This window comes from Lepidochelys kempii, chromosome 10, assembly GCF_965140265.1.
Source record: "Lepidochelys kempii isolate rLepKem1 chromosome 10, rLepKem1.hap2, whole genome shotgun sequence".
NCBI lineage: Eukaryota > Metazoa > Chordata > Testudines > Cheloniidae > Lepidochelys > Lepidochelys kempii.
In genome coordinates this window covers 33,428,729-33,452,342 of record NC_133265.1, presented here as the reverse complement: position 1 = coordinate 33,452,342, position 23,614 = coordinate 33,428,729, and the positions used below count along the sequence as shown (strand labels likewise).

The window sequence follows — 23,614 nt, the reverse complement described above, 5'->3', positions numbered from 1 at the left end:
CTTATGTCTGTGTAGTTAAGGTAATGCAGTGTCTGTGTAGACACTTCATTACTTACATTGGCTGTTGACTGTCTTGTCAATTTCACAGCTCCATCCTGGAACTGTGACATTGACAAGAAAGCCAGGCAGCTAGAGCCCGGCTGCCATGGGCTCCCTACTCCTAGCTAGGCTGCTGCCTGCAGACTCCCTGCTCAAAGAGCCGAGAAGCACAGGTGTCTGGAAGGAGGGTAGCGTGGACATCAGCCAGTGCAGTAATTACAGCAGTGGCTGTAGGTCAACCTAACATAGGGCTGTAGTGTACATGTGCCCTGAGCAGAGGCTTGAGGCCATTCTGTCACAGGTCCTAGATGAAGGCAAAAACATCTAGTGTTAACTCCTTCCTGGAAAAGACAGTTGCTCAGTGGTTAAGAGAGTGTTTAGTGGTAAAATGGGCAGTCAGGGCCTTGCAGTATTACATCGTTGGAGCACCTTTTACTCTGATAATCAACCACACCCCTCTGAAATGGTTTTAGTCTGAGAAGGAAGCTAGTGCCAGGCTGACATGCTGGTGTCTGGCTCTGCATCCCTGTGTTTTCACAGTACACCACAGGTAAATGTGGATTTCTTCTCCCAGGAAAGGTGAAGCTTGTTGGACAGAGTGTGTTTTGGACCCCATCTTGGACAGAAATGGGAGTGTGTGATATAGAGTGAAACAGCCAAAAAAAAAAAGAGTTGAGGGGTCACATAATTTAGTATTGATTTAAAGGAAAGTGCATGCCCTTTTCAGTGTGAAGTTCATTAAATCATCAATTTTAATCTCGTTTTCTTTTGTACTTTTTAGTAGTTTTTTTATTATTATTATTATTATTTATTATTATTAAAAAGGTTGATTCTCACTGGTAACTATTAGCACATGTTGATGTGTAACTATACATAACCTTTTACACTAGATTTGCTAATCAGGAGGCTATACAATATGCATACACATTTATTTAAGCATATATAGCTTAATGCACCTTTATTCAGGTTCTTAATTTTTACTCTTTTTATTGTTAGAAAATGGTGTGATTCTTATGAGAATTTTTTAGTTGGAATTTGTGTCAAGATCTACTTAGTTTTATTAACTAAAAACATCTTAAACGTACTGGATACGTTAAAGTTTATCATATTTTTCATCTAAAACTAACTGATGTATTAAAGGAAGTATTATCTGTAATGAACTAATTGAACTGATAGTTTCTGGTCATCCTGTTCAGGACTTTAGAGCTATTAGAGCTCATCCTCACACCTAATTAGAAGAGGAAAACAAGCTTTTCCTGCTTTTTCAACATGCAAGTGGGTTTCTTAACTTTGAATCAACTAGTCGTTGAACTGAATTAGTTGAATAACTGAAATAAAAATATTCTCTCTGCACCTGCAGAAGAGGCTACTGCTATCAATATCTGTTTTAGCACTTCAGCAAACTCTGGTTCCAAGAGCTTAGCGAGTGACTTGCTAGTTCAGTGGTTTGACTTTCTTTAAAATTTGGGCAGCAAACATGTACTGCTTAATATATTTTAATTTAAAATTGCCATAATATCATATTTAATTTTAAATAGGTTTATTTTTAAACTTGTATTTCAATAAATGCATCTATTTTTTTATTTAAAATTTGATTTTTTTTTTAAATTCAATCTGGCCTTTTCTCCAGGGAGAAGAGATGCAAGAAGAAAGGCCTCTGGCCCCCTGTAACCTGTTTTTGCTTAGGGGAGTAGCTTTATTTTGTGTTTGTTTGAATAATAAACTGCCCTGAAGCAGGGGCCTGAAAGAATCTTGGTTATGTCATTGGTTCTTTCACAGTCTGGTGAGGGAGCCCATTGGTCTTAGATTCTGTAGGACAACTGTCCTCACTATTCCTATATCCTATGATTTAACCACAGTTTGGACATAAAACTGCTGAACTGATTTTAGTACAGGTGTCTAGAAAATGATTGGGAGAAGAAGAAATAAGTATGCTTGGAAGCTTGAATTTTTTATTTGCATCACTGACATAATCTTATTGTCAAAATAAATTGTACTAATATCTTGAGAAGACATTAACAGTATTTTGTCCTAAACTTGGATTTATTGAAAAATTCTTGAAAAATAATTGGGTTTTCTTCAGACTAAAACTTGAGAGAAAAATGTATATGTTGAAACTTTCTGTTTCTATTTCTTGTATACAATTTCATTCTGTATTTGTGTATGTACTGGAACAATGGCTATATTCAAATGAACAAGAATTAATTTTCTGCTTTGACCTAATAATCATAAAAGAGAAATTTGAGGCTGATTAGAACACATGGATTAATCTTAGCTAAATACTTGGAGCTGCTGCAAAGTTTCTATTTTCAGAGGTTGTATTTTCTACAAATTAAACATCTTAATGCTGTTCTTAAGACTTTTTGATCAGACCTGCAAGCCATGCTATTTTGCACATGAATATTTTAATCTTGCATATACTATATTTTGTATTCAGTTTCCATGAATGAGATAGAATCGTTAACCAAAATATAAACTCCAAAATTTGAGTTCAGGTAGTCTTATAAAAGTGCAGTCCCTTTGTAGCTCTTGGCAGTGTGGTTTGGACTTAACTATCTTGAGTAATTTTGTATCATCTGCAGATTTCACAATCTCACTGTTTACCCCCTTTTTCAGATCATTTATGAATATGTTGAACAGCATTGGTCCCAGTATAGTCTCCTGGGGGACACCACTATTTCTCCTCTCCATTCTGAAAACTGACCATTATTATTACACTTAAACCAGTTACTAATTCATGAGAAGACCTTCCCTCTTATCCCATGATTGCTTACTTTGGCTAAGAGTCTTTGGTGAGGGTCTGTCAAAGGCTTTCTGAAAGTCCAGGTATGCTATACCCATGGGATCATCCTTGTCCACGTTTGTTTACCCTCTCAAAGAATTCTAATAGATTTTTGAGGCATGATTTCCCTTTAGAAAGCCATGTTGACTCTTCCCCAAACAAATTGTGTTTGTCTCTGTCTATGATAATTCTGTCTTTACTATAGTTTCAACCAGTTTGCCTGTACTAAAGTCGGGCGTACCCACCTGTAGTTGCTGGGATCACCTCTGGAGCCTTTTAAAAAAATTGGCATCACATTATCTATTCTCCTGTCATCTGGTACAGAAGCTGATGGAAGTGATAGGTTACATACCACAGTTAATAGTTCTGCAGTTTCATATAAGATCCCTTAGAACTCTTGGATGAATACCATCTGGTCCTGGTGGTTTATTACTATTTAATTTGTCCCTAAACCTCCTCTAATGATGCCTCAGTTTGGGACAGTTCCTCAGATTTGTCACCTGAAAAGAATGGCTCAGGTGTGGGAATCTCCCTCACATCCTTTGCAGTGAAGACTGATGCAAAGAATTTAGTTTCTCTGCAGTGGATTTAACTTTCCTGAGTGCCTCTTTAGCATTTCAATTGTCTAGTTGCCCTACTGTTTAGCAGGCTTCCTGCTTCTGCTATACTTTAAATTTTTTTTGCTGTTTGGCTAGTTGCTCTTCAAATTCTTTTTTGCCCTGCCTAATTATAGTTGACTTGCCAGAGTTTATGCTTCTTTTCGTTTTCCTCAATAGGATTTTACTTCCAGTTTTTGAAAGGTTGCCCTTTTACCTCTAAACGCTTCTTTGACTTCCTTATTTAGCCATGCAGGCACTTAGGTCCTCTTACTATATTTGTTTGTTTATTTTGGGTTTACATTTAATTTAAACCTCTATTATAGTGTTTTTCAGAAGTTTCCATACAGCTTGCAAGCATTTCTCTTTTGGGACTGAACCTTTTAATTTCCATATAACTAGCTTCCTCATGTTTGTGTAGTTCTTTTTTCTAAAGTAAAATTCTTCTGTCCTGGTCTTCACCAACCAAGAGGAACATAGGTCTAAATACAAGTCCTATGATGAAGACTTCCAACATCTCTGGTGGTTTGGTGAGTGTTACTGCTCTAAATTCAATCAGAGAAGACTGCATTTGTTGGTGTCAGATACCATTCTGCTTTTATCTATAATCAGATATAATGTAACAGGATGAATGTGGCCATGGAATTAAAACAGCTCAGATTGACCAAGTTGTCAACCACTCTTCGGGTGTAGAACTGGAGTCTCAAATTCAATTTACCTTAGGGCCAGTGCCATTCCTCAAATCCTCCCAGCAGGCCAATAATGTCACTGAAGATGGTGTTCACGCCACATCCCAGCCCGTTTCCCAGCCTTTTCCCTCACTCCCTTGGCTTTCTGCCTCCATGGCTGACTCTGCCCTGCGACTAGTGACGTTGCCTCCATGGCTGACTCTGCCCGGTGACTAGTGATGGTATATCTGTCCCTCTCCCCCAGCCAATGGGAGCTGCAGGGGGCAGCGCCTGCAGCAGACAGCTGGCAGTGTGGCTGCATGGGTCTCTGGCAACAGCAGGGATCGGCAACTGCTTGCAGGGAGCTGAGCTGCCCAAGGTGAGTGACACGTTGACGAGTGCAACCCCTGGGAGGGTCCCAAGAGCAGCAGGATGGAGCAACATTGGTGGGAGGGGCATATGAATCTTTCTTGCCCACTCCCCTCCGACCCCCCCCCTTCAGCCAGCAGCCATGAGGGCCTGATGAAAGAACTTTTTTTAAAAAATTTCCGCGGGCCACAGTGGAGAGGTTCTTGGGCTGCAGATGGCCTGCGGGCCGGGACTTTGAGACCCCTAGTGTAGAAGGAAGTGGTCTGCGATAGAGTACAGGGTAACGCTGTAAAGCGCCTAAAAACTGATGTAAAGAGCTTGACAAAGCTCTGGATCCAGAAAGGAAGTCAGGGAATGGACTGAGGAGGAGAGTTTCATGGTTGTAATGAACCAAGAGGTGATTGTTTCTGCCTGCTGCAGGGTTTTGGATAGAAGGGAAAGATCAGAAAGAGAGAGGTTGGCCAGGGTGGAAGTGATTATAGTAGTAGAGGTGAGTTGAAAGCCAAGATATGGAATAGAGTTTTAGCAGTTAATAGAAAATGGAGAAGTTGGACTTGGTGAGAGTTTGGATATGTCAGCCCAGTGAAAGAGGAGCTTTCAGTCTTGCTGAGACAAGCATAGTCCATTTATCTTTTTCCCCCTCAAGCCCACTTCTCTTTTCCCCCTTTTCCATAGTGGTTCAAGAAGTATTTTGACACACCAAACCATATTAATCTCTTAGCATCTAATGTGTGCCTAAAGTGTACCAGTCTACTTATATCAAACCCAACGGGGTATTCGTTAGTGCTCTGGGACATAAAATAGGCTCTGTATTGGTCATAATTTTCATACCATGCCAACTGCCCACTGGTGTCCGGAGACTAATCCTTAATGTATTGATGCATGGTAGGTGACCTAGCACAAAACAAATATGAATGTAAAAAAGATGTTTTTCTAACTGAGAGCCCTGCACGGTCCCTGGAATCAGTCATTCTGGGTTCTCTACTTCGCACCCACCATCCTTGGTAGTAAAGATTCTGGTAGTCAGATGATGCCTGTAGTGATACCTGTGCATCTTCATTGGGTTTCCACAGGTGTAACTGGCAAAAAATGAATTTAGTGAACAGTTTTGTTGATACACATGGAATGGAATCTGGCTGGCACTGCAGAATTATACATTACTAAACTTGTTTTTCTCAGTAATTCAGAAGCTCAGACCCTGAATATAAAAAAAAGAACAAATCTCTTGAGTAAGATGGTGACACTTTTTCTGCAGGTTATTTTTACAGTAAGCTGTACTTTAAGATACATACTAACCTACCAGTAAATTGCAACAGCATGCACAGCATTCCTTCTAGGCACTTACATCCCTGGTCTTGGTAACTTTTACATTTGTATAATTTACACCATCCATGAGTTTGGCTCACTGAGTTTGACCAAGCAATGGGACAACCATTATGAATGCAAACTGGTAGTGATGCAGCAGTAGATGTGAAGTGATGCAGATGACTAGGAGTGATAGAGGATTTGTTTTAACAAAGATAGGAGTAGATGAGACAGGCCACACAAAGAATGGAGTGAGGAGGGGATTTAGGATGGAACTCCGAGACTGATGGGGCCAGAAGGGAGACATAGAGTCAAGAAAGGAGACTGAAAAAGGATTACGGTACAAGGATATGATAGAATTGCAAAGTGCAAGAAAGGGAGGATCTCAAGAAAAAGGGGATGGTCCACAGCACTGAGTAAAGAGAATCCGGTTTGAGGGATTTTTGGATGACCTTAGTGCAGGCAGTTTCAGGTAGAGAAGGGTGAATGGAAACCAGATTGAAGCTCGAGGAGCCATAACCTGTGAAGCAGAACTGTACACCCAGGTGGTAAATCCAGTGAAGGCCTCTGCCTGTTAATCGTGGATATTGGTGCCTTTTGCGAGGCAAACTCACCAAACTCCTTGAAAAACTCAGTTCTTCATGTTTGGACCGAGAGTTTCACATTGCAATGTATATACCATTGCCGTACCTAGTGAAAAACTATATTACTACTTTTTTCATGTATTTGGTGATCTGTGATTAGAAAGTGTAATTCTTCTGAACCACTAACTTTCCAGAATTTTATTGAGAAATATGAGAATGCAGATCTGTTCAGAATGGTGGTTATTTTTTGTTGCTCACAGGTATGTGGGTTGAGGAAGTGTAGTGCTGAATTGGAACAGTCTGGGTTTCATTTACTTTAAAGCTGTTGGTTTCTCAGTCTGAATAATAAGCAAAAATACTGCAGAGATTTTGCATTTTAGATTCTGAATAAATTTGCAAACTTGTTTTGAGATTTAACAAGCCAGGATTAATTGACACACTTCTTGAAATGGTAAACTACTTTAAAATCTTCAGATACGTAATTAGGATGCGTAGAATTACCCCATCTGACTCTGGATATTTTTGGTGTGTGAAAGTGCTTGGCCTTAGGTGGGTCCTCTAGGTTCCTGCCTTCATTGCTTTTTTCATCTTTCTCGTTCATATTGGTGTTACCTGCTTGGCCAAGAAAAACTGAAACTGGTTCTCTCCAAAGCAGTTGATCTCATTCTGTAGTTGCTGGAGAAGTTGCTGTAGGAATGTTATGAACTGCACTTCTTTTTGGACCGAGAGTACTGCCTCTGCAGCATTGCTGACTCTTGAAGATTCACTCTGATTCTGACCTGCTGTCTGGCACCAGGTTGCTCTGCCACTGAAACACCGTTCTGGTCTTCCCTTTCTTTATTTGAAATTAGTTTTTAAACATGATGGTAAAATGCAAAAAATAAATAAATAAAAATTGAATTATATTAGGTGCATTCTTTTGTCTCTAGAAATCATAATATAGTTGCTAATATGTATTCTTTGTGAGGGTTTGACTAAAAAAAATAATCGTACAATTATTTTGTGATAAGACTATAGACAATAAGATACAATTAGATATTCCTGACAAACTATTCTTGCAGATGGTCCCTTTCCCAACTTTGGCTTTATTTTGTATTCTCTGTTTTTATTCTGGTAAGGAAAAACATGACTTTTAGACTGAAACATAAGAGGGGGAAAGGAATTTTCACCTCTTCTGAGTTGTTTTTTGGTATTTTCATATTACCTTTGAAGAACTTCCACCATAAAAATTAAATCTTATAGTAGTTTTTAAATTTTAATAGCAGTTTAAATAAACATTTTAAGCCAATTCTCATAACATTAGCTTTCAGTGTTATAGAGAATGTTGTGCGTCTTACTAGTCCCAGGCGGAGTAATGATTTTCTTTGTTCTAAGATACATTAATACATATCTGTTAATGCACAATTTGACGTTTTGTTTAGGTGGAAGGCAGGTAATAAGGGAATTGAAAATTTTGTCCCTTTATAACTAATTGTTATCTTCCTCATAGTTTGAAAGGCTATTTTCTGCATGGTAGTAAAACATTTTGTTTTAATTTTGAAGCAATGATAACTAAAGTCAAAGTGCAAAAGTAACTGATATGATACCAAGTATGGTATGCAGGTTAAGAAATCCTAAAAGTAAAGTTTGCTCCAGCAGTGTTGGATTTGGCAAGTTTATACCTGTAACATGACATGGTAAGCTTCACATTGTAAAGGACAGAAGAATTGGAAATTATAGGTGGTGCAAGTGGCACTATATATTGGTTAATAGGACAACACTTCCCATTTTAAAATAGTTTTTTTCATTTGCTTATAACTTGGCCAGACTTAAACTACTTGAGCTGACATTTTCTATGCTAGGTTTCTGCCTGAGACAGGTCTTTTAAAAAAAGTTTTCAGCTAAAACAGATTGCCATTTCTGAAAAAGGTTTTTGGGGAAAAATATTGTTTTGCCTATGTTTAAAAAATATCTTACAGTAGTTACATTTGAGAAGCTCTAATGGCTCCATGTTTTGGAGCAGTGACTTGAAATTTGACAGGAGTATTGGTTTTATGTCAAAGATGTGCCTTTTGCTGTGCCTCTGAAACTTCACCCAAAGTTGGCCAGGTTCAGGGTGGATTTAAATCGCTAGTCAAGAAGACTCAATTTAATCATGGATTTCTACATAAAAGTGCATTCTTGTTGGTATAACCTTAATACATAGTCTTCACAACTCTCAGATGTAGGTTTTATTTTTAGAAGGTACACACTGTACATTTTTAAGTAGTTTTACAGCTGTATGAGAAAATGAATGATTGGTTATTTCAGTTACCAAAGGTAATTGAAGCAGATAGTTCACCTCCCAATGACTTCATAAATATCTCCAATTCAACAGGTTAATCATTAATATTTGGAGAATTTTCTTGCCATGCTGTATTAGGAGGAGATCATCACCAGACAGACATTTAAATTACTTTATTTAACTAAAAACATTATATATTCTGGATTATTTTCTTCAACAGCAAACATAATATTTTAAAAAAGCATATGAATTTTTGAATTAGTTAAACATTCAAGTTTATTAAAGTCAGGTTTGTTTTTGTTAAAATAATTTTCAACTAAATTTTTTTTTTAAATATTTCATTTATCTATTTACTAGACTGTCAGCCCAGGTCAACATGAGAAACTTAAAATATTGGCTTCTGCAGCTAACTCAGTCATCTTCACCTTCATTGTCCTGTTTGTTCATAATCTGGAAAAGAAAAACAAGCTTTCCTGCTTTTTCAGGTCCCAAACGATTTCTCAATTTGAATGGATTAGTCTAAAGGAAGAAAATATTCTTTCTACACCGGCAGAAGACCCAAAGGTAATTGAAATAACCAATCATTCATTTTCTCATACAGCTGTAAAACTACTTAAAAATGTACAGTGTGTACCTTCTAAAAATAAAACCTACATCTGAGAGTTGTGAAGACTATGTATTAAGGTTATACCAACAAGAATGCACTTTTATGTAGAAATCCATGATTAAATTGAGTCTTCTTGACTAGCGATTTAAATCCACCCTGAACCTGGCCAACTTTGGGTGACGTTTCAGAGGCACAGCAAAAGGCACATCTTTGACATAAAACCAATACTCCTGTCAAACTTCAAGTCACTGCTCCAAAACATGGAGCCATTAGAGCTTCTCAAATGTAACTACTGTAAGATATTTTTTAAACATAGGCAAAACAATATTTTTCCCCCAAAACCTTTCTACACTGCTGTTAAAAGTGAAACGATCACTTCAACAGTCTCTGAATCCAAGTGCTTAAGTGACTTCCACCAGTTCACTGGTGTGACTTTCTTTAAAACCTCATCAGCAAACATATATTTCTTGCATGGTTCACCCTTATCTCTGAAGTTTATTATAGGTGGCATTATGGAGGGATGATTGCTGGATGTCCATGTCATAGCCAACTCCTCTTCTTCAGAACCTAAGGTTTGACCCTGATACCGAGTATTGAGAATATTTGCAAGAAAATGAGCTGGAGATAGTGCTTGTCCCATTCGTTTTTTTAATGCTTGTAATTTAACTCTGTCATTCCATATTTCTCTTTTTAAGATCTCACTCAGTTCCTTCCAAATTTCAACAGTATCGGCAATAAAAGAGCTATTTCCCTGCATTTTGTTCAAGGCTACAGAAATAGGCTTCAGGGCACTCTGCATGTGTTCAACATTTCTCTTAAGCCGAATGTTGAGAACTTTGGCTCTGATAGTGCCATCTATTTTTTCACGATTTTGTTCACAAATTGTCATCAGATTAGGCCAGTTCTTGATATAGTGCTCAAAACAGTCCACTACTGAGTTTCGTCGCATGTCTTCTGGGAGAGTTAGCTTGGTTTCTCCCACTTTTTTCAGAGCAGCTGCTGCAAAGCGGTTGTTATGGAAGTATTTTGCAGTTTCAACTTTAGCCTTTATTTCTGGAATATGGAAGTCTTTGCTAGGAGGTGCATCAAATGAGCACTACAACCGTATGTTATCTTGGGACTCTCTTCACTCCCTTGTAAATAGTTTCTTCTCATCTTGGATACATTTGCAGCATTGTCTGTGACCAAGCTGCATACTAGACATTTGATTTTTTTTTCCACAGTTTTATAGGTTTTACTGCCACATGGTCAATGGCCGGCTTTTTGGCAGCTATGGAACACCTGGGGGTTTCCCCAATCATCACAGGGACATTGATCGGTCTCAGGGGCATCTGGGAAATAGTCAGCAACAGTCTCCCACCACCCCGGACTCGGAAGCAGAGTTAGACTAAGGTCCCCAGAGTCAGCCAGCCCTGACTGGGCTCCCTGGGTGGAGGCCACGGAGTTGGCAGACCCGCTATTACCCGCCTCCTCATCCTCAGATGAGGCGATAGCGGGACCTTCCCATGCGGTCCCCTAGGAGGATATAAAAGCCCACCAGAAGCTTCTTAAGAGGGTTGTATTGAACCTGGAGTTAGAGGACTTGGCAGAGCCCTCCGACTCCCTGTTTGATGATTTAATTGCAGCAGCCCCCTCTGGGGTGCCATTGCCCATCCATAAGGGAGTGGTAAAGCTGATCAAAACCTTTGTGGCAAGCTCCCTCTTCACTGCCTCCTATTTCCAAGCAGTCGGAGAGGAAGTATTACATCCCTGCTAAGGGATTTGAATACCTATATACACACCACTCCTAGCTCACTGGTGATATCAGCAGCCAATGAGCATGATAGACAAGGCCAACTGGGATCGATCCCTAAGAATAAGGAGGCGAAGAGGCTCGATTTCTTTGGCAGAAAAATATATACGATGGTCCAGCCTCCAGTTAAGAGTGGGCTACCATCAGGCGCTACTTGGCCGCTACAATTTTAACATTTGGCAGTCCATGGCCAAGTTTGTGGACTTGCTGGCAGAGGAGCCCAGGAAGGAGATTCTGGGTGAGGGCAGAGCTGTGGCCAGGGCATCCCTTCAAGTGTCCTCAGATGCGGCGGACTCTGCAGCCCGGACCATGGCTTCGGCCCTTGCCATGATTTGTGTGTCCTCGTTGCAGTCTTCTGGCCTGTTGGTGGAGGTTCAGCAGTCCATCCAGGACCTCTCTTTTCATGGAACAGACAGCAAGTTACATGGCCTGAAAGATTCTAGGGTGATCTTGTGCTTGCTGGGCCTTTACACACCAGCTTCTGTGAGAAAAAGCAGTTCCAGCCACAGCACTTCCACAGGTTCGGGGGCCAACCTCAGAGCCTTTCCACAAAAAGGGCAGGAGCTACAAGCACCGGCAAGACCAACAGCTTGCTCAAACTCTACCTGCAACCAACGGGGTAATGAGCAGGCATTTTGAGGGTGCGCTCAAGGGTGACTTTCCAGCCTGTGATTTGGATCCAGCATCCCTGTTTTTTTCCCACCATTTGTCTCCCTTCCTTGGACTCTATAACATCAAACCAGTGGGTCCTCAGCACAGTAGCAGGGGGGTATACCCTCCAGTTTATTTCTACTCCTCCCTTCCACTGCCCCCACCCCCTTCCCTCTTCAGGGGCTCTTCTCAAGAGCATCTGCTCGCTCAGGAGCTGTAGGGCCTTCTGCGAGTGGGAACTGTGGAGGAAGTCTCTCTCCACTTGAGGGGGAAAGGATTTTACTCCTGTTTGGTTTTTTTTATCCCAAAGGCTAATGGGGGCTACATCCCATCCTCGACCTGCGGAACCTCAACAAGTATCTCAAGAAGTTGAGGTTCCGCATGGTCTCCATGGCTTCCATCATTCCTTCCCTGGATCTGGATCTGGGAGACTGGTACGCTGCCCTCAATCTGAAAGATGCTTACTTTCACATATCAATCTTTCATGGACACAGAGGATTCCTACGTTTCGTAGTTGGGACCACCCTCTACCAATTCACAGTGCTCCCCTTTTGGCCTAGCAACGGCGCCAAGGGTGTTTACAAAGTGCATGTCGGTGGTGGCAGCCTACCTCAGATGTCGGGGTATCCAGATCTATTCCTACCTCGACGACTGGCTCATCAAGGGCTGGTCCAGGTCCAGGCCCAGCACAGCATCGAGACGTTGCAAGCCACTTGTCAAGCTCTAGGCCTGTTGATAAACAAACAAATGTCAACATTGGTTCCGGTTCAAAGGATAGAGTTTATCATAGAATCATAGAATATCAGGGTTGGAAGGGACCCCAGAAGGTCATCTAGTCCAACCCCCTGCTCGAAGCAGGACCAATTCCCAGTTAAATCATCCCAGCCAGGGCTTTGTCAAGCCTGACCTTAAAAACCTCTAAGGAAGGAGATTCTACCACCTCCCTAGGTAACGCATTCCAGTGTTTCACCACCCTCTTAGTGAAAAAGTTTTTCCTAATATCCAATCTAAACCTCCCCCACTGCAACTTGAGACCATTACTCCTCGTTCTGTCATCTGCTACCATTGAGAACAGTCTAGAGCCATCCCCTCTTTGGAACCCCCTTTCAGGTAGTTGAAAGCAGCTATCAAATCCCCCCTCATTCTTCTCTTCTGCAGGCTAAACAATCCCAGCTCCCTCAGCCTCTCCTCATAACTCATGTGTTCCAGTCCCCTAATCATTTTTGTTGCCCTTCGCTGGACTCTCTCCAATTTATCCACACCCTTCTTGAAGTGTGGGGCCCAAAACTGGACACAGTACTCCAGATGAGGCCTCACCAATGTCGAATATCAATGCAGTCCTTAACTCTACCTGAGCCAGAGCCTTCCTTCCAGAGGTCAGGTTCAGGGCAATGTCAGATCTGATTGCCAAAGTTGTGGCCACCCGCTTACCACTGCCTCAAATTATTGGGGCGCATGGCCCACATGCACGTACGTGGTTTGGTACATGAGACTCAGACTATACCCCCTCCAGATGTGGCTGGTGTTGGTCTATTCTCCAGCCAGGCATCACCTGGACAAGCTCCTCATGATCCTGCCACGGGTACGTACTTCCCTGCAACGGTGGTCTGACCTGGCACCAATGTTGGAAGGTGTGCCATTTGCGAGCCCATGACCTACGGTCTCCCTGATATCAGATGCATCGTACCTCAGCTGAGTAGCGCATCTTGGTACACTGCGAACGCAGGGGCTATGGTCAAGAGAGGAGCTCACACTTTACATAAACATCAGGGAGCTCAGAGCCATCAGTCTGGCTTGCGCGGTGTTATTTCCTCACCTATCCAGTTGGGTAGTGCAAGTGCTGATGAACAACATGGCCTCCATGCTCTGTCAGCAGGCGCGGGGAGCTTGTTCGTCGGCTTTATGCCAGGAAACCCTTCACCTGTGGACTTCTGCATCCGACATGCAATCCACCTAGAAGCCTTGCACCTCCTTGGTGTCCAGAACACGCTAGTGGATGACCTCAGCAGGTCCTCCTCTCACCACAAGTGGTCCTTCCACTTGGAGGTTGTCAAGATGCTCTTCCAGAAGTGGGGAGTTCCCTGAGTGGACCTGTTCACCACCAGGCAGTGGTGTCATCAGTTCTGCACCCTGCAATGCTTTTGTCAGGAGACCTGATGTACATCTTCCCGCCAATCCCACTCATCAGAAATCTCCTCTTAAAGATCAAGAAGGACAAGGTCATTATGATTGCCCCAGCATGGCCTCGCCAACATTGGTTCGGGATGCCCATGGACCTGGCCGTAGCAGCCCCATGGGCACTTCCCAGCCGCCCAGACCTACTCTCGTAGGATCGTGGTCGGCTGCTGCAACCGAACCTCACTCCACCTCACAGCTTGGATGCTGCGTGGCTGAATCCAGGGGAACAAGCTTTCTCCAGTGAGCCCTCCTAGTGCCCTCCATCAGAGCAATTTACCTGGCAAAGTGGAAATGTTTCTCATACTGGGCAGCAGAGCAGAGTATCTCCCCGACCCAGTCATCTCTGCAGTCTGTTCTGAATTATCTGCTTCACTTAAAGCACCAGGGCCTCGCCTTCTCTTCAGTCAAGGTTCACCTGGTGGCTAGATCATCTTTCCACCCTTGCCTCCAGAGTAGATCGGTATTCTCATACGACATGACGATTAGGTTCCTGAACGGCCTTGAAAGACTCTTTCCACTGGTCTGGGACCTGGTCCTCCAATGGGACCTCAACCTGGTCCTCTCCGGGCTCATGGACCTGCCCTTTGAGCTTTTGGCTTCTTGTTCCCTTTCCCACTTGTCGTGGAAGGTTGTATTCCTTGTAGCTATTACGTTGGCGAGATGTGTCTCCAAAATTAAAGCCCTTATTTTGGCGCACCCGTACCCAGGATTCTACAAGGTCATGGGTCTAGCTGCAGCCCCATCCAGCCCGCCTGCCAAAGGTGGTGTTGCACTTCCATGTCAACCAGGATCTCTTCCTCCTGGCGTTCTGTCCAAAGCCTCACACGATCAATGGTGAGAGGCGGCTGCACACTCTAGATGTCAGGCGCACCCTGGCATTCTACCGGGAGCACACTAAGCCCTTCCACAGATCAGCTCAGATCTTTATCGCGATAGGTGACAGGATGCAGGGCCTTCCGGTGTCCTCTCAGAGGATTTCGAATTGGATCACCACCTGTGTCCATACTCATTACAAGTTGGAGCAGGCTGTGCCTCCACCGATACTGATGGCTCACTTGACTAGTGCTCAGGTGTCTTCGGCTGCCTTCCTGGCGCATGTCCCAGTCCAGGACATCTGCAGGGCCAAGATGTGGTCTTCAGTACTCAAGTTCACGATACATTATGCCATCACCCAGCAAGCCAGGGATGATGCTGGATTTGGCAGAGCTGTGTTGTAATTGACATGTCCATGAACTCCTACCCACCTCTGGAGGTACTGCTTGGGAGTCACCTACGATGGAATGGACATGAGCAAGCACTCGAAGAAGAAAAGACAGTTACCTTTCTTAACTGTTGTTGTTCGAGATATGTTGCTCGTGTTCATTCCATGACCCACCGTCCTTCCCCTCTGTTGGAGTTTCTGGCAGGAAGGAACTGAGGGAGGAGGAGCTGGCGGCACCCTTATACTGGCGCACATGCGTGCCACTCCAGAGGGCACCAGAGCTGGTCCCCTACAGATGCTACTGAGGGAAAAACTTCTGGTACCGGTGAATGTGGCGAGCACACACAACTACAATGGAATGGACATGAGCAACAGTTATGAAAGATAAGTCTTTTAGAGTTTGGCACCTAATTTCTCTGAAGATTGTCTGTCTGTAGTGAGCAGGCTGTGTTCGTTCACAGCTCCTATATGGCTACTGAAATGTACATGTCTCCTGCCTCCAACCCCATAGAGGGACTGAGCATACTCTATCCTGGGGCTGCAGGGGCTAATTAGTACTTTCCCTTCAATTACTCCCTTTGGCTGCTGTGGCACAGGGCACCAGAACTGAGGGCAGGGAGACTGTCCTCTATTCTCAAAACTCTCTCTGCTGGCAGTTTTTTCCTGCTGAAAAAAATTGTGTGTAATCATGTAATTAAAGACTGTATCATAATGCATATGCACAAGGGGAACAAATTAAGGCTGAAGAGAGCCTTAAATATGCCATTTCCTAATTTGAGTGCTTGACTTTGCAACCTTAACGTACTTCTAGTTTAGCTTGTTTTGGAGGAGCATTTTATGTATAATATGGCTGAGTTAATGTTCCTGAAGCAATCTTAACTTTTAGAGTGTTTTGATCTGAATGCTTGGTGTTCACTCTGGTGACTGTATGGCTTGCTAGGAAAGTCTGTGTTGGATCTAGTGCTCTGGATAAAAGTAATGTGTGTTCTTGTCCTGTAAAGTTGAATTGTAGACTGAGTGTCTCCTTTTTATTTATTTTATGCTGTAATTACTTCTCCATCTGGGTTGTTCTCTGAACTAACCCCACTGTTTTTTGCCTCAGAGGAGAGTCAATGTTTTTTTCACCAGTTCCATGTAAGGTCCTTTTTCAAGGAATTCTCTTGTTCTAATAAACTAGTTCCCTTTACTTTTCTCCAGGTAAGAGAAGATTCCGAACTGTGATAGATTTCCTTCAGATGAGATCTGACCACTCTGTATAGTGCAAAAGGGCTGGAATCTGGTCGCAAATGACCAGCAGGGAATTCAGTATGGTGGGAGCTCTGTGCTGGCATAAGCTCCTATGAATATTTCCTTTGCCAGCCACATCAAAGCAAGTAGTGTTGCAGAATTGAGAGAGGCTTAATGGACCCTTTGCCTGTGGTGTAACTTAGAGGAGCCCCACATTGACTCTAAACCTCACTGAGGCCAGGGCCAGTGTTGACCACCCCACAGAATCAGGGAGCCATAACCAGCTCTAACATCGCTTCCTCACCTGTACTGATTCACAGTCAGGGGACTTACACTTGTAAGCCCAAACACAGTTTTTCCCAGGCAGGGAGACTATGCCTTTTTGATTGGTTCTGGGCCACATGCTAAACAGGCAGCTCTTGCTCTCCTCTGGCCTAGCCCCCTAGCCAATCAACTGTACTAATACAGCAACTCAGAGGTGGAAAAGGCTTGCAAGACTTCCTGCCCAATAGCTCTGTCCATGCTGAGCACTTCACAGGTGACTGTTTTACTCCCTTCCCCTAATTGACAGTAAGGTATGCATGGAGAATTGCAAAGCTGAGTCAGTGATCTGCTTAATTTGTCATCCAGTTACTAAGTACAGAACACCTAGCATTTACATCCTGTCTCTAGTTTTGAGCATATTCAGCAGTGCTAGAGGGAAAGAGAGGGAGGGAGTCCTGCTCAGTAGCATCCACTGGGAAAGGCAGAAAGCTGACCTGACCCTAAAGGGGGATAACTTTCTCCCTTTAAAGCCTTCCCTCACTTTTTCCTCCTATTGCCAGAGGTGACTCCGTAGGAGGGTAAAGAACCAGGGCATGGGAACACTAGAATGTGTGTGGGACACACGGGCAAGTGAGATGAGTGGAAAGGGAAACTGGAGGTTGTTAAATACTTAAAATATGGACTCTTCAAATGTTTGAATTTACACATATGTAAGACTTTTGAAGAGTGACGATGGGGATGTGTATAGAATTCCTCCCCCTGATAATAAGAGTTATTTTCTTGACTTGTCACACTGGGATTTGCTGTCATGGGCTTTATAAAGGTAGTAATAGAAAAGAGGGGATAAATTATCTTGCTCTTCCCCTGCCAAAGAAATAAATTCCTACAGTATATTTAAGTGGTTTTCTCCAGTGTAGTTCTGAATGACTCCAGTGATAGAGCTTCCACCACTTCTCTTAGGAGACGCTTCCACAGGCAAATAGATCTTATGAATAGACAATGTTTGTTACTCATTCAAGGGGAGTTTTGTGTTCTGCTGGTTAAATTTGTTTTTTTTTTTTAATTTATGGAAGGGTGCAAAGAAGCTGAGACAGGTGTCCTTTTTAATTTTTGTATTAATCTAAATAAACACATTCTACTTCGCTTTTTTTCTGTTTCATTTTTATAGTTCTTGTTTTATTCCCCTTGGATGAACCTAACCATTCCTTCCTGTACTGCAGTAGAAATCCTCCTAGTCCTTATATGATTTTGCCAATGTTATATAAAAGAATACAGTCATATTAAACTTGGCTGCTATAAATGCAAGAAGAGAAAATAAGCAATCTCCACACTTCATAATCAAGCCCCTCCCATCTTCCATCCCCATTTCATCCTTGTTTGGAAGACAAATTCTTAACCTTTAAAAATGTTATTTATGACTATCAATAAAATATCTCATAAATTGCTTGCTTATATAAACTTATACCCAGAATTTCTTGTTGGGTTAGTATGCCATATCTGATGTAAAGTAGGTTTTTTTGGTAATATTTCAAAATGTTTAAACAAATAATTAAACAAATAAAAAATTACTAGATAGTCCTTTATTTCCCCATATGCAATTTGTATATAGAGTTGCATCTCCTGCACAAAAGAGCGCACACAAAAAAGTTATCTGCTTTTGGGGTCTGTTTCATGAGTGCATCATTGGAAAGAGTAAATCTTTTCCTTCTTCAGAGTTTTATCGTGCTTTTATAAATTGGACTGCAACAAATAAGGTTGACGCACGAGGCATATGGATAAAACCAGGTGTCCAAATTTTATTGCCTGATCAGATAAGTTTTTGAAATGAATGATGAGTGACCCCTCAATGTCTGGGAAAGGGTTTTCTAGCCACGTGGATCAAAGAATATGAAGATGGATGCTTACATCTACTTTTATCTTAAAAATGTTTGTAGATAAGTGAAAGTTAATAGTAATATGTTTGTTTCTATTCTAGATGGGAATGACAGGTAACACTAGTCCCTTTGGGCAGCCCTTTAGTCAAGCTGGAGGGCAGCAGATGGGAGCTACAGGCGTGAACCCTCAGTTACCAAACAAGCCAGGCATGGCAAATAATTTGCCTCCCTTTTCTACTGACATCAAGAGTACTTCAGTTACCAGTGTGCCAAATATGGTAAGTTGTATTTAACTTCTATGTCATTTCCCCCTTCCTTGTTATGCACCTTCAAAATATATTCCAAATCCCCATGTATAAAGTTATATCTAGTAAAAACTGAGTTCACATCATACTAGTTTAGATTTTAATGAATGATATTGAAAACTCATTAATCTGATTTCTTTCCTCAATAGTATTGGTCAGCAAAATATTAAAGGTGAATTGTAAAACAAAAATGAAGTAAGCCCCAAATATGCAAAGTGTGCCCACTATCCAGCCCGTGGTGAGCATGAAAGATTGAAGTAAGTTTAACAGGGTACTGGGCTTGATGGACCGTTGGTCTGACCCAGTTTGGCTAGTCTTATGTAACTAGCATCCACCCTCCCAATTGTTTTTCACCTCAGAAATTGGTTCTTTTTGTTTCACTGAAGATATCCCAGAATTCATTGTTCTCTGGTATCTCAGACACTAAGAATTGCGTGGATTCCTCTGAGACAGTATTGCATTCTGTCACATCTCTAGTAAACTGAGAAATAATCAGGAAGGCAGGTGGGGGGGATTTAGAAGCTTATATAAAACTTATTTCTGTGCTCAGTAACACCCATTATTGGTTACCAGGAGCATTTAGCAAAAAGTTCTGTCCTTAAAAGGAGACACTACGAATTTCCATTTTTTTAAAAATATTTTCTTTGAGTACCCCTAAACAATAAGCTCTGCATTATTAAAACTAAAATTAAGGGGGGAGGGGTGTCTGTTCCCTGCTGATGTTCAGAATTGAGTGTACTTGAGAGCAACATCACCGAGCATGCTCAAGCCTTCACCTTTCCTTTTCTTTTTGTGCACACTACCACCTGCTGCCTCTTCAGTCTGTTACACTTTCACCTCTGCTTCTGCTGTAATTGAGTCTATAGAGTCTGGGGTAGGTTTGTACACTCAAAGGAACAGTGAAACTGAATTCACTAGATGCTGTCAAATGCACCAAGCAAACTGAAATAAAGAGAAGATATTTTCCTTTCATCTTAGGGATTCTTTATAAAAATATTGCTACAAAATTTTCAACTGGAAATGTGATTTTCCATTTGACAATCTCCCTCTACATCAGTGTTCATTTTTCTTTTGCAGATCACCTTTAAGAAAAAGCTTCTTTACCAAAATAATCAGTTCCTTCCTAATTTTTTCTAGCTGTGTTAGAATGCTGCTAAAAGGCAACACTGGATTGTGGCATCACTGAATGAAGGCACAGCTGATTAGAAAGGAGGAGGAGCTTTTTGCATACAATTTTGGAACTCAAAAGTGAAAGGAGAAACCATCAATTACAACAGTTTCTCCTAAAATGATTACTGAAAATTTTGTTGCACTTTATAAATGAAGTCATCCTTAAGGTTATAAGAAAAGTCAGCCAATTCAGTTCTTTATACTATGTGGTATGTAATCATAAGGCTGCTTCTAGAATAAGTTTCAGTGGTTCTCAGACTATGGATTGGGACCTCAAAGTGGATCGTGATCCCATTTTAATGGGGTTGCCAGGGCTGGCTAATACTTGCTGTGACCCAGGGCTGAAACCGAAGGCCAAGCCCCACCACCTGAGGCCGAAGTTTGAGGGTTTCAACCCTGCGTGTTGGGACTCAGGTTTCAGGCCCCCTTGCTTGGGGCTGAAGCCCTTGTGCCTCAGCTTTGCCAACCCCCCTTCTGCCCCTGGCAGTGGGGCTTGGGCAGGCTCCAGCTTTGGTCCCCCCCCTCCTGGGGTCATGTAGTAATTTTTACTGTCAGTAGGGGGTCACGGTGCAATGAAGTTTGAGAACCCCTGAGTTTGGTAACAAAAACTTGTTCATATTGGTGGTGAACTTATAGTAAGGTCCAGTATCTTAGGTTGTCGTATTGTTACTTCATAAACTGTGTGTTCATATTTATTACTGCAAAGTTAAAGTGCCCTATTGTGCTTAAATTTATCTAACTGTGCTTATTGTCATCTCACTGTTAGTAAGAGATGCCACTTCCATCCACAGTCTTGATAAAAGACTGAGAGCAAGTGCATTTTGACCACTGTATTGTATTTTAAATGAAAATTGTGTTTTAAAAATGCCATAATAAAATGAAATGCCCTTTCATACAGATTTTTAGAATTACACTGTGGTTTTGGTCACCTTTTAGAATATTGAAGCAATAAATGGTTGCAAGGTTCAGCCATGGTTTCTAAATTCAGTAATGTTTCACTTTGATCCTGTCTGCACTTGCCATTTCAACTTCGCACGGGTTCACCTGATCCGCATTTTCGGCAATGGGTAAATTTTCTAATAATATAGACAAAGTTTGTGTGTACACAGTTGTGCAGTAAATTAATTCTCAAGGTATACTCCATTGTTTGTCATAAAGGGTTGTATTTGGTTTTAACCTTGTACACTAAGTCCCAGAATAGATGCAGGAAATGCTGTGTTATGTAAGCTCTATCTACACCACTACGAGTGTGTGTAAATTCCTAAAACAGTTAGAAGTTTTGTTTTATATACAAAGTGGACTGTTTGCTGATAGAGTGAATAGTATCTGGTATCATTTTGGCTCTGATATGGGAAGCACACTATTGAATGCTCTCTTGTTTCTGCTGTGCAAAACAAATGACTTCTAGTTAGTGCAAGTTAATTGTGAGAATAGTTCTTGTTAGTATACTTTTTAAAAATATAATTTACTTTGGAAATTGTGGATGTTTAGAGTATTGCAAACTTGGCCAATTTCATTTGATATTTTCTGTGCTTGCTGCAGCTTCACAAAGTAAAATTAAAATATCACCACTTGAAGATCCCTCAATGTATTAGGAATAATTTAATTGAACTGCTTGTATAGTTTCTATGGAAACTACAAATTTAGTTATGTTTTATGCTCTTAAACATGATAGCAGTTACTATAGAAATTGATAATGCCTCTCAGTGAGATGCAAATTACTTACTGTTGGTTGACACTAGAAACATTGCCATTCTTTAGCAGAAGTATTGATGCACAGATACCACCCTTGTCTTTCAGATAACTCTCTTAAATCTAGCAGGAATTTCAGGAATCCTCACTTCAGGCTGTGTCTGAAAGGAAGCATAAAGGGGAAGGAGAGAATATAAATCTCATAAACTTCCAGGCTTAGTCCCATCCAGTTGTCGGAGGACTGCTCCTTCATCTCTTGCGTGCGTTGTCTTAAAAATCATCTATATTTTGGTGGTGTGTTTATATAAAGGGGCTTGTTGCCACCTGGTAAAGTCAGGACCCTGTGTATAATTCTATTATGAAGCCATTTGCACAGCTGCATAATTCCTTTTTGAAACTGCAGTTTAATGCTATAGAATCTAAACACTTCTACGGACAGTTGGGTTCTGGAGATTATCCATCAGGGATACTCCATAGTTTCTCTCCTTCCTGCCTCTCAAACTCCCTTCCTGGTCCTACATTGGGGACCACTCTCATGAGGTGATTTTTCAGCATGAGGTAGAATCCCTTTTGCACCGAGTGGCAATAGAGCACATCCCACCTCATCATGGGACGGGGATCTACTCCCAGTATTTTCAATTTCTAAAGAAGACTGAGGGGGAGACTCATCCTGACCTTTGGCAATTCAACATCTTTATTTGAAAGCTGAAATTCTGGTTATATTGGCATTGATAAACTCTTCCCTTCAGAAAAGGATGTGGTTCACAGCTCTTGACACATAGGACATGTATTTCCATGTGGACCGTAACCCATCACACAGAGAGTTCCTGCGTTTTACGGTTGGCCAGGAACAGTTTCAGGCCCTCCCCTTTTGGCTCACTGCAGCACCCAGAACATTTACGATTGTTTTCTCTGTGGTAGCAGCCCAGTTGAAGTACCAGGGCTATACATTGTTTCCATACCTAGATGACTGACTCCTGGTAGGCCGCTCTTGTTCGGGGGTCAGGTCTTCTCGTACAACTTCTAGCAGCCATAAATGTTTACATAAATAAAGAAAAGTCCATTTTGTTACCCACAAGAACAATAAATTTAATGGGGGCAACATTGGGCTCAGTTTCTGCAAGAGCATATCTCCCCACAGACAGGATTCATAAAATAACCAAAGTGATTTCATGCATTACCAGCAGACCACAAACTACAGTGCACAGGTATCTTTCACTGTTAGGCTCAAGGCCAAATGCACTTACATGACGCTGTTTGTCAGACTCTACTTGTGGTGTCTGCAAGCTTGGCTCCATTCAATCTGCCAACTGAACGAGGACCACATCAATTCCAAGGTGACTGTTCCCACCAGAGTTATCACCTCCCTCATTTGTTGGTCGTGGTGTGAGTTCCCTTCAGCCCTCCCACAGCCACCATTGTGACAGATGCCTTCCTCCTGTGGTGGGATGCTCACCTGTACAACCACATTGGTCAGGGTACCTGGACCTCACGAGAGAACAGGCTACATATAAACATACTAGAAATGAGGGCAGTCTGCCTTGCGTGCAAAGCCTCCCTTCCACTCATACTCGTATTCCATTTACGGATAATGTTGGACAGTATCACCATGGTGGTCTATGTCAATGAACAGGGAGGAGCAAAATCTCATTTCTTCTGCCTGGAAGCTGTCAGACTTTGGAACTGGTGCGTCAGAAAGCACGTCATGATACAGGCCGCCTATATCCCCAGTATTCACAACTCCCTTACAGACAGACTAAGCAGAAGCTTCTTGGCAGACTGTGAGTGGGAGGTTCATGACAATCATAAGTGAAATACTTACCCGGTGGGGTACTCCAATATTTGCATTCCAAACTAACAGAAAGCTCCCCCTATTTTGTTCCAGAGGTGCCATGGATTGTGACTCCCAAGGCAATGCTCTTCTGTTGCCTTGGACAAATGGCCTCAGATATGCCTTTCCTCCCATTTCCCTACTTCTGCAAGTTATGGGGAGGATATGTCACGACAGAACTGGTATCATTCTCCTAGCAGCCTACTGGCCCAGACA

The 23,614-nt window shown here is 41.9% G+C and overlaps 1 protein-coding gene across 8 annotated transcripts in view; it reads left to right on the top strand.

The window, feature by feature from the left end:
- CREBBP (CREB binding protein) overlaps window positions 1-23,614 on the top strand; it is a 191,712-nt gene that overhangs the window by 68,172 nt on the left and 99,926 nt on the right. For all 8 annotated transcript variants that reach the window (XM_073362777.1, XM_073362778.1, XM_073362774.1 and 5 more), the window contains exon 3: window positions 18,502-18,678. In XM_073362777.1, the coding sequence (XP_073218878.1) occupies window positions 18,502-18,678 (177 nt within the window). The remainder of the gene's footprint in view (window positions 1-18,501; window positions 18,679-23,614) is intronic.